This window comes from Silene latifolia, chromosome X (genome assembly GCF_048544455.1).
Source record: "Silene latifolia isolate original U9 population chromosome X, ASM4854445v1, whole genome shotgun sequence".
NCBI classification, from domain to species: domain Eukaryota; kingdom Viridiplantae; phylum Streptophyta; class Magnoliopsida; order Caryophyllales; family Caryophyllaceae; genus Silene; species Silene latifolia.
In genome coordinates this window covers 272,801,036-272,813,649 of record NC_133537.1, presented here as the reverse complement: position 1 = coordinate 272,813,649, position 12,614 = coordinate 272,801,036, and the positions used below count along the sequence as shown (strand labels likewise).

The following is a 12,614-nucleotide window of genomic DNA, read 5'->3' as shown; positions in this document are numbered from 1 at the left end:
AAAATGGTGTATTTCTAAGTATATTGTTTGTCCCACATTGAAAAATAATGTAGGTGTGGTAAATATACCATATAAATAGTTGAATTGTCCCACATTAGAAGATTATCATGAGGTGAGGTATCACATGATTATAAATAGGAGTCATATTTGAAACATAGGGGTATCAACTCAAAATCTTTTGAATCGCTTAAATATTATCTTAGAGAGTTTTTATAAGAGTTTGTATTATAGGCAAACCTTTGTTACAACACCATACAAATATTAATCACATAGATATTTATAAAAGCGATTATATATTACTATATTAGTGATATTATAATGTTTATTTTAAGATAATCGATAGTATAATAACTATATTTAAGACAGAATCATAATTAAAAATTAAAATGGGTGCTAAATATACATAAATTGGTTATTAATGTGTCATATATAATGATAATCTCTGCACTAAAATAGAAAATTTATGAATTATTATACAATCAAGTGTTGCATAAAAAGATCTTGAATCCACAAACAAATCAATAATGAGCTTTTTTACTTTGATAAATAGTAGTATTAAATCTTTTTAACTTTCAAATATAGATAATTATTATGCCTCATTACATTCAAGTAACTAAAACACATCATAATCTATAACCATTAATCAAAATCGCACCAGAAAAACGAAAATATTTTGCATTTGTTTATACATTTTATTGCTCCCTCAATTACATCTTAAAAGCCGTGTTAAGAAAAAAATGTAATTTAAATCATATCATTTGTACATATTTTAATTATGACAAAAAATGGAATAAAACGTACGAATATAAATAGATAGTATAGTATTTTTTTCATTATTAAATCGAGTTGGATATCGAAATAGGTGCAAAAAAGATGGTGTACTTTTTCGTGTGTTATTGTCCCACATTGAAAAATAATGTAGGTGTGGTAAATATACTACATATAAATAGTTGAATTGTCCCACATCAGAAAATTATCATAAGGTGGGTTGATCCTAAAAATTAATTTAGGAAATTATCGTAAATAATATTTTTTGATGTAAAAAATAAAGTGGAGAATCTTTTAATTATTATAATATTTATTTCCTATATTATATTCAAGTGATGTTTCTAAATTTTATATAAAAACTTTTACATTTCATTTGGCAAAAAAATATCGTTAAGAAAATTATGAAAATAACATAATTTGATTCGTGGTAAAAAAATGCTATTATTTGCGTATATATTTCATATAATTTGTACATATATAAAATTGTGTACTTCTTAGTATGTTATATATCCCACATTGAAAAATAATGTAGGATTATATAAAATAATAGAATTGTCCCACATCAAAAGATTAACATAAGACGTGGTGGTCTTATGGTTATAAATACGAGGTATCCTTGGAATATAGGTATCAACCCAACATCTTTTGTGTCTCTTAAATAAGATGTTTTGACTTTTGATCATAATATCTGAATAAATGAGTAGACATAAGATGTAAATATTAAGACCTTATAATCATTTTTTTGTTACTGAGTTAATTACCCCGTTGCAACGCACGGGCATCCAAACTAGTATGTACTACTTTCCCTGCGAGGAGTCTAGCCTTGTCTAACAACGAAACACAATTGTGAATAGATTCCTTTATTACTACTCCCTCTAATTTCATTTATTGTTCCTCTTTCCTTTTCCATCCATTTTCCTTATTGTTCCCTCTTTCCTTTTTTGGACAACTTTGTATGGTCCAAAATTAATTTGATGTGGGGTCATGTGTATTGTGTGGTCCAAATTAATTCCCTTATTTCTTATGTCAAAAAGAAAGGGGAACAATAAATGAAACGGAATTACTTTTTTCACATACGAACTTTACTCTTTCACATACACTTTTTCATTAACTTTCCGAATAATACCCTTTTGCCAAAACAAAACTCAATCAGAGAACTCCTCGTATTAACCTTTCTTCCTAAAATCAAATTTAATTACTTCAAAGATCATTGGATTCTAATTCTTCATCAATTAACGATATAATGTACTTGTTTCTCAATTATGAATATAATTTGTTGGGTTTTATTTAATTTATCAAGGTTTTTTGTTTATTAAAAATAGAAATTTGGTTTTGTTTGGCTGAAGGCGACGGCGGTGAGGCTAGCGAACGGTGGATTTAGGAGGACGGTGGTGAGGGTAGCGAGAGTTTGAGGGTGGTGCACGGTTCATGGTGGCGCTATTGGTGGCGGCTGGAATATGGTTGGCTGCTATATCGTTGTGCGGTGGTTTGTGAGGAAAAGTGCGGGGGTTGTGGGTTGGTGTCGGTGATGTACGGCGTGGCTAGCCTTGGTCGTTCGAAAATATGGTGAAGGGTGGATGGCTGGTGGTGGGGGGCTGGTGGTGTTCGACCGAGAAAATGGTGGCAGTGGATGGAGTAGTTTTGGGATGTTTTTTTTTTATTTTTAAATGGTGCTTATTGGGGTAGTTTCGTCGGAGAAGAGACATGTTTGCCGGAGGGACTACCGTCGGTGGTGAAGGGAAAAGGTTGGAAAAATTACCCAAAATCAATTGGATGAGAGAGTTGAAAAAAATGACAGGGGTAAAGTCGTAAAAAACGTATGTAAAAGAGTAAAATTCGTATGTGAAAAAGCACGTCCCTAAATGAAATTGGAGGGAGTATTTATTATCATGCCGGCAAGTGGATAAGCTAATGGTTAGATTCATACAGTAGATAAGCACGGTGCAACACAAACAAAGCCTATAGATTGAATTTCCCAAGCTACAATTTTTCACAAATTCTCATTTGTGACGGCGGTACCCGTCGCAAACTTGCGACGGGTCGAATACATACCATATTATATGCAAATGAACCGGGTTAGAGGTGCAAGTGGCAGACAAGAGAAAAAAAGTAGGCGGCTGACTCACTTGAGTGTAGTACTTGTACCTTCCCAATATTTAATATCAAAAATTATAATTAAACTATTCCATTATATTTCACTCCCTATGCACCTTGAAACACCAAAATTCCCAAAATATATTTTCAACTTCAAATTACACTCCTTTCCTTCTCATTTTGAAACCCCCAAAATTCATAAAATTAAATCATTCACCACCATATTTTCATCTTCTTCCTTGCAATTTCACGAAAAAAAAAAAAAGATTAATCTCACTATAGTTATAACTATTGCAAGAAAAACCGTAACAAAGAAGGAATCACATACGAATAATAATAATAATAGAAAAACGATGCATGCGAGTGTTGAGTCCAACAAAGGTATTTTCAATTCAAAATTCAACTTTTGATTTTAGCTTATATGTTGTTGTTTTGGAGCTATTTTAAGGTTTGTTGTTCATTTTTTTTATTATAGTTGAAATTTTTGCTTGAATGTGCATAGGAGCTATAATAGGATTTGTTTTAATTTTTGTTAATCTTTTGGTGTTTTAATATTGGTTTTTTCATTTTTACGGATTTTTTAGTGTTTTAATTTTGGTTTGTTCCATATCCTATTACATTCAACTTAGTTTAATATGGTTCATTATGTTTATAAATTTGGACACTTTGTTACTACTTGTAAATATAACTTAGTTTAATTGATCATTATTAATGAACGTATAACTGAGAATGGTAACATATAGAATTAAACTATTTATTGCGAGTGTTTTTTACTTATGCATATATAGTAACATATTATATCGATGTGGTGACAATTTATACTTGGGAAGTGTATTTGTGAAGTATATATTATTTTGTGACCATGTTCGTGGAAAATGTTGCTAAATTGAGATGGTTCCATATTTTGTTACAAATATTATATTCGTTACTATTTGTGGAATATAACTTAGTTTTATTGATTATTATTAATGAACATATTACTGAGGATAGTGACATATAAAGTTAAACTGTGAACATGGTGAACTGTTTAGTAAAGTTGTGGGTACTATAAAATGTAATTAATTATCAACTGTTTGTGACCATTTCTTTCAGTAATATTATGGGAACATTGTTCTCTTGCGTGGTAACAAGAATGTATATTTCGATATTTTCTGTGCAAATGAGTCCACAGCTGAACTTGAACCTGCCAGTGAGGATCTCAAGTACAACCAACACTACAGACGCATGACAGTCAGGAGAGGTTAGAAGACCGTGGGTGATGTTGCAAAAGGTGGAGGTTGTGCCAAGAAACAGTAGTTTGGTGTTTTGGGGCACTTTAGTTAGGACATGCTTGATAGTTGTATTAAAACAGTTGTTAATTAAGTTGTATGTAAAATTATGACTTGTGTTTCGTGTTTTGCACACTTATTTTAAATATGTTACCATTTAATTTAGTATATTACCTATGACATTGTACATGTTATCATTTTTGTACAAACTATTACCATATTTAAATTGGTAACATAATGGATAAATATGTAAACAAGTTGTTATTCTTTGTGTATTACTTATGCTAGCGTATTTTACAAATTATGTTCATATCTTTTTTCAATATGTTACCATTAAAAAATGAATTAGATATGTCATTGTATGTGTTAGGTAATGTTCAAAAGTGTACAATCTGTTACCATTTTGAAGTTGTTAACCAATGACAATATATATGTTTATAATGTTCACACATCCTTTCGAATATGTTACCATTCTGAAATAGGTAGCACATTGGCAAATTGTGTGAAGATTTTTTAGGGACTATGCCACCCAAAAGGACATGTCCAAAATAAAGTCCTCAAAAATCAAACACAAGTCATAGTGGATATAACATTGACGGTACTTGGGATCGTAGCACACTTTTTCAATCTCACGTGTTGTAGTGTTGGTTGTACTTGGGTGTTAAATCAAATGCCCAGATTCAAATCAATCAAAGATAATGTATTATGTTTATATATTCTAACTAACATACTCCCATGTCACCATTTGTATTCTTACATGTTAACATTTTAAGATTCTTTTAATTCTAATCAAACATATTGTACAATGGTTACATTCCTTCATTAATATGGTAAAATTAGGACTAATATTATAACATATTGTAAAACATTTTGTAAAATGGTTACATCTTCTAACTGAGATGGTATCATTTTAAACGCATACTCTCATGTCACCATTTGTATTCATATATGAAATGATTACATATCATGACTAAGTTAGTAACATTTTGTATACATACGCACATGTTTCCATTTGTATTCTTATATGTTATCATTTAATCAAATCTAATTAAAACATTAAAACATATATCGTAAAATGGTTACATACTCTGATTAATATGTTTACATTCTAGCTAATATGATTACATATTGTAATAAACTTTACATAAAATGGTTACAAATTAGACTAAGATGATAACATTATTATACACAAACATATGTGAAAATTAGACTCATATTAAGTCACTGACTTGCCAAAGCTAATGTTCAACAACATGAACACAAAATGGTGCCTAATCATGTCAAATTTACCAAGCACATACATAAAATAAAAAAATTATTCATCAAACCACAAAACCAAACTACATAATATGAACAATTCCGCGTGCTATCACTCCGTCCTGCCCCACCTTCCTTCATTATTGCTCTTGTCGCAATCATATTTTACTTGTTGCGCTTTTATTTACTGCTGCTCGAGTGCACTTGTTGCAAAATTTTGGACAAAACTGTCTTTTTGTATGTTTTTTATAAACTTACCGGCGACTCCTCATACCTATTACACCCTCTGTTCAACTACAAACACAACATTTCTCTTTTACGCGTTTGCCAATGCACGATTTATAACGTAAATATCTTTAGTTTTACATCATGAAGAAATATAAAAATATCTTGTGTTCTTATTGTAATAAGATCTCACATGACCATGTTATTTCTTATAGACCATGTTTTTTCATATAGACCACAAGGAATCCTAAAGATTCTCTTTATTTATGAATAGTGTCATAAAAAGAAATGTTGTATTTGGAGTTGAATTGTTAGAATAGCAAGTATCTTCCATATCTCCATATTATATCATATCCCTTGTAATCCTCTTATTATTAGGTAGGATATTATTTAGTTACCCTTATTATAGGATTGTAAATAGGAGAAGATATGTTTCTGATATCTTTTGGTGTTGTATATATGCAAGCCTTTTGTACGTCATTCATCATTAAGTTATGCAATACAAAACTTCCCAATAATATACAATTTATCATGGCATCAGAGACCTAATTCGATCCTTTTTTTTTCATCAATGACGAACGGAAATGGAGATGGAGGTAATGGCAAAGGAGGAGGCGACAAGAAAAACATGTCAATCTTGCCTTCTTCTCCATTATATCTTCACCCTTCCGATAGCCCAAGTCTCAAATTAACACACACCGAGTTCGTTGGTAACAATTACGCCATTTGGGCCGATGCCGTCTGCAACGGTCTGGATGCGAAAAATAAACTTGGGTTTATTGACGGATCTGTCACAAAACCTTCCACTGGTTCGAGTGCAGCAAACGACATGGAGGCGGTAGCGTGGCGTCAGTGTCAGGCCATGATCAGGGCATGGCTTCGCGGCGTTATCGATCCGAAACTGCATTCTAGTATTTCTTTCAATTCCGAGGTGAAAGAAATCTGGGACGAATTACGGGAACGTTACTCGGTTGGTAACGCTCCTAGGGTGCACCAACTTAAAAGTGATTTACATGATTGTCGTCTTGGCAAACAATCTGTGGTTGAGTACTATACCCGTCTCAAGACCATATGGGACGAGTTAGCCAATCACAGTACTGTTCCCCCTTGCACATGCGGAGCAGCAGCAGCTTTGGCAAAAGAAAAAGAGGAAGAGCGAGTTCACCAATTTCTCCTGGGCTTGGACTCGCCTATTTATCAAAATGTTCGAACGAATTTATTAATGGAAGACAAAATTACCTCGTTAAGTCGGGCATATGCAATTGTCTTGAGAGAAGAAAGGCATTCGGCTCTTACACGAGGAAAAGAAGAACACAGTGAAGCGGCTATGGCAGTCCAGGTGAATTCAGGAGGCAGAGGAAGCAGCAACACGCCATCATCTGACCAAGCCGATAGACCTGTGAGATGTACTCATTGCAAAAAGTGGTATCACACTAAAGAAAATTGTTGGGAGAAACACGGGTACCCGTCACGAGGACGGGGTCGTGGGCGTCGAGGAGGCGGAAGAGGCTATGGCAGAGGAGGTCGAGGTTACTCTAACAATTTCGAGACTGCCAATGCAGCCACTGCTAATGAAGAAGCACAGTCCACCGAAGCCTTGACGTCAACCGAACTGCAGCAATTGCGTGCTTTCCTAAATGCTAAATCTGAAGGTAGTTCCAAGTCTTCAGGTATGGAGAATAAAATTATCATTGGAAATTGGTTACTTGATAGCGGTGCTTCGCACCATATGACTGGACGACGCAACCTTCTTCATGATACATGGACAGGAGAGCCATCTCGAGTTGGTTTGCCTGATGGATCGCATATTGTTGCGCGTGAACATGGACGTGTAATTTTAAATGAAAATTTCATTTTGAAGGACGTATTATACGTACCAAAATTAACCTGTGACTTGATTTCAATTCGGCAGTTGATAGAAGAAAATAACTGTGTATTGACTTTCTATCGTGACTATTGTGTTGTGCAGGACCCGTCTACGAGGATGCAGATTGGACGGGGTGAGCATAAAGAAGGGATTTATTTTCTCGAGGCCAATCACAAAGCAGCAAGGACAAAAGTCGATAGTGATGGAACGCTTTGGCATCAACGGCTCGGACATCCCTCTAATAATATTTTATCTCGGTTTTCTTCTTTAATTGGTAAAGATTTGGTTTTAAATCCCGATTCTCATTGTGATTCTTGTTGTCGCGCAAAACAAACACGCTCTATTTTTCAGCTTAATAATAAAAGAAGGGATGTTTTGTTTGCTTTAATACATTGTGACATATGGGGACCTTACCGAACGGGTAATTTGTCGGGAGCACATTATTTTTTAAGTATTGTTGACGACCATAGCCGAAGTATTTGGGTGTTCCTCATGAAGGATAGACGTGAGGTAGGGAACCTGTTACAATATTTTTGTAATATGACCCACAACCAATTTGGGAAAAGGGTCAAGGTAATTCAAACCGACAATGGGACGGAATTTTTCTCGGACCAAATGAAAGAATATTATGGAGAACATGGGATCATTTGTCGATCTAGTAATGTTGATACTGTAACACCCCCTCATACCAAGGTACCTTACCAGGACCACCCAAGTATGAAAGACTGTTACCATCTCGGTTGCCCGAGGTTAGTACATATCAAAAGCGTCTGAACTGAGCACATTTATTAAAGTAATGTAAAATGCAAAGTTTACAATATCCAAAACCATATACTGTCTAAAGAAATACAACTTCAAAGTCTTAATAATAAAAGAAAACTCGCTAAGACTCAGACAGTGATGCTATGACTCGTGGTGGCAATTCTCCCAATGAAATCCCCAAGCTCTCACTAGCAAAACCTGTCAAGCCTGCTCACCATCCCCGAATGGATCACCGCAGATTACACAAACAACAACGGGGTCAGTATTATGCAACAACAAGACAAACAAATACAATACTCGTCCGATCATCGTCAACTCCCAATCACCCTGTCTCACATAGTAACCGACTACACACTAAAGTGTGTAGCCCTGCCAGATTACCCATCGCAACAGGTAATCCTCGCCGCCAGTGGGTGACCGCAGCCGATCCCACCTAGTCCAGCTCCTCAACGAGCGACAATAATCCCTGTCCCTTAATGTGCACATCCCCTCCCGTGGCGGGTTCCACGGAGGGCGAACTAGGGTGTGAAGCCACTCCCGCAAGTGACTCCACCAATCACAATCACATGACATTACCGTCATCTCAATCCCCTCACACCAACATTGTCACAACAATCTCCATATTACGATGATCAATAGACAACGATAAATACAATAATATGTCATGTAAAGCACAAAGAATCGAGTAGGGAAACCCTACCTTAGCAATCACAAAGAGATAAGCAACACGGACAATCAAAAAGGCTCCTCTACGAAGTCTTCTCCTATACAAAGATCATACAACACAATTACACTTTGAACAATTCCCAACATCCCCTTCCATATAAATGTATAGCAACCCGAAACGATGCAATAAATACAAAGATGTACTTACCAACAGTGCAACAAGAACCTTGACGCAAGAATCACCGCAAATTATCGACACAAAGATGCTACGAAATGCTCAAAGGGATGATTAGGGAATGATTTGGGTAGGATTAGGGTACGTAGCAATGTTAACGCTTATGAAAAGTGATATTAGAAACCGACGCGGAATTATAAAATACCCTAATCATTCCTTAATCAAACCGTCGAAATATAACTTCGCCAAACCGGACACTCGGTCGAGTGTGACGACACTCGGCCGAGTGGCCTACACTCGGTCGAGTATTCACTATACTCGGCCGAGTGTTCCTCGGCAGAACCGAAATAACTCACACAAAGAGCACTACTCGACCGAGTAGGCTCTACTCGGTCGAGTAGGCCCCTAAGGAAGTCCGTACTGTTACAATCTTTCCCCCTAAAAAGAACTTCGTCCCGAAGTTCACACTCAACTATACACAAACACAACACCACGACACAAGACTCTAACCAACACATGAGACAATTCCAAGGAACTACACAAGCATCACTACAAATTACCCCAAACACATCTCCCGACACGAAACAACCAAAGTAAGGAAGGCACAAAACACTATCGCGACCATCTCCTACCCCCTTAAAAGACAACGGTTACGTCCCCGTAACCAAACGTACCTGATCAAAAAGGTTAGGGAAGCGGTCTCGCATAGCTTCCTCAGCTTCCCATGTGGCTTCCTCCACGTTATGGTTAGACCACAGAACTTTGAGTAAGACCGTCTCACCCGTCCGGGTTTTACGAACCTTGCGATCAAGAATCTCTTTTGGAATCTCGGCACTTTGTAACACCCCCTCATACCAAGGTACCTTACCAGGACCACCCAAGTATGAAAGACTGTTACCATCTCGGTTGCCCGAGGTTAGTACATATCAAAAGCGTCTGAACTGAGCACATTTATTAAAGTAATGTAAAATGCAAAGTTTACAATATCCAAAACCATATACTGTCTAAAGAAATACAACTTCAAAGTCTTAATAATAAAAGAAAACTCGCTAAGACTCAGACAGTGATGCTATGACTCGTGGTGGCAATTCTCCCAATGAAATCCCCAAGCTCTCACTAGCAAAACCTGTCAAGCCTGCTCACCATCCCCGAATGGATCACCGCAGATTACACAAACAACAACGGGGTCAGTATTATGCAACAACAAGACAAACAAATACAATACTCGTCCGATCATCGTCAACTCCCAATCACCCTGTCTCACATAGTAACCGACTACACACTAAAGTGTGTAGCCCTGCCAGATTACCCATCGCAACAGGTAATCCTCGCCGCCGAAGGGTGACCGCACCGATCCCACCTAGTCCAGCTCCTCAACGAGCGACAATAATCCCTGTCCCTTAATGTGCACATCCCCTCCCGTGGCGGGTTCCACGGAGGGCGAACTAGGGTGTGAAGCCACTCCCGCAAGTGACTCCACCAATCACAATCACATGACATTACTGTCATCTCAATCCCCTCACACCAACATTGTCACAACAATCTCCATATTACGATGATCAATAGACAACGATAAATACAATAATATGTCATGTAAAGCACAGCAACTGAGTAGGGAAACCCTACCTTAGCAATCACAAAGATAAGCAACACGGACAATCAAAAAGGCTCCTCTACGAAGTCTTCTCCTATACAAAGATCATACAACACAATTACACTTTGAACAATTCCCAACATCCCCTTCCATATAAATGTATAGCAACCCGAAACGATGCAATAAATACAAAGATGTACTTACCAACAGTGCAACAAGAACCTTGACGCAAGAATCACCGCAAATTATCGACACAAAGATGCTACGAAATGCTCAAAGGGATGATTAGGGAATGATTTGGGTAGGATTAGGGTACGTAGCAATGTTAACGCTGTGAAAAGTGATATTAGAAACTGACGCGGAATTATAAAATACCCTAATCATTCCTTAATCAAACCGTCGAAATATAACTTCGCCAAACCGGACACTCGGTCGAGTGTGACGACACTCGGCCGAGTGGCCTACACTCGGTCGAGTATTCACTATACTCGGCCGAGTGTTCCTCGGCAGAACCGAAATAACTCACACAAAGAGCACTACTCGACCGAGTAGGCTCTACTCGGTCGAGTAGGCCCCTAAGGAAGTCCGTACTGTTACAGATACCCTTCAACAAAATGGTCGAGTAGAGCGGAAGCATAGGCACATACTTGAGAAAGCACGTGCCCTCCGTTTTCAAGCCGGGTTACCTTTAAATTTTTGGGGGGAGTGCGTCTTAACAGCAGCGTATTTAATTAATCGAACACCAACACACGTTTTAAATGGTTTGACACCTTTCGAATTACTCTATGGCAACAAACCAAATTTCACAAATATTCGAGTGTTCGGTTGTCTGTGTTATGCGCATAATAAGGATAGATCGAAGGATAAATTCAATGAGAGAGGGGTACCCTGCGTTTTTATTGGTTATCCGAAAAGCAAAAAGGGCTGGAAATTGTATGATCCTAAGCCTGGTAAATTTTTCGAGTCACGAGATGTTATTTTTTATGAGAATACCTTCCCATTTAAAGACAAAAATACTGACCAAAAGGAGAATATAGATATTGAGACACAAGCAGTGGTCACGGATGAATTATTTATGAGCAATGATGAGAGTGAAAGGCAAAATACCGAAAATAGCAGGGAAGAAGAGCCACTCATCACCAAAAATACTCCTGACAATGTCGACAATACTCCTAATGTTGACACAATGAACTCGGGTCAGAATAGTGAAGATGGTGAAGCTGCGAATGTGGAGCAGGAACTTGGGCGTGGTGCTCGGAATAAAATCGAACCTTATTGGAAGAAGGACTACGTTTGTAAGTCAACTCGAATTATAAACCCCGAACACAATGCTCATCCGTCTACATCAAGCTCCTCAAAGGCAGGTACTCGCTACCCTTTAGCTAATTATGTCAACACTAGTTGTTTTTCTTCTTCGTACAAAAGTTTTTTGGCAGTGATCGATGCGGTTCAAGAACCGAAAAATTACCACGAAGCAGCAATGAAAGACGTCTGGAAAAAGGCTATGGCAGAGGAGATTAAAGCTCTTGAAATCAATGGCACATGGAAGATAGTTGACTTGCCTCGGGAAAGCGGCCCATTGGTTGTAAATGGGTCTATAAGGTGAAGCATAAGGCAGACGGAACGATAGAACGGTATAAAGCAAGGTTGGTAGCCCAAGGATTTACTCAAACGGAGGGGGTAGACTACCACGAAACATATGCTCCTGTGGCCAAGATGACTAGCGTCCGTTGTTTACTCGCCGTTGCCGTCACAAAGCAATGGATAATCGAACAACTTGACGTAAATAATGCCTTCCTTCACGGAGACCTAGACGAAGAAGTTTACATGAAGCTGCCACAAGGTTTTGATGCGAAGGGAGAAAATAAAGTCTGTAAACTAATGAAATCCTTATACGGACTTAAACAAGCTTCGAGGAATTGGTTCTCAAAACTCACT

At 37.2% G+C, this 12,614-nt stretch overlaps 1 protein-coding gene across 1 annotated transcript; it reads left to right on the top strand.

The window, feature by feature from the left end:
* The first annotated feature begins 6,183 nt into the window (after nt 1-6,183).
* Nucleotides 6,184-12,282, top strand: LOC141620115 (uncharacterized). Its single transcript, XM_074437068.1, has 3 exons — nt 6,184-7,443; nt 7,582-7,764; nt 11,527-12,282. The coding sequence occupies exons 1-3, from the start codon at nt 6,184-6,186 to the stop codon at nt 12,280-12,282; spliced, it is 2,199 nt and encodes a 732-aa protein (XP_074293169.1).
* The last annotated feature ends 332 nt before the right edge of the window (nt 12,283-12,614 follow it).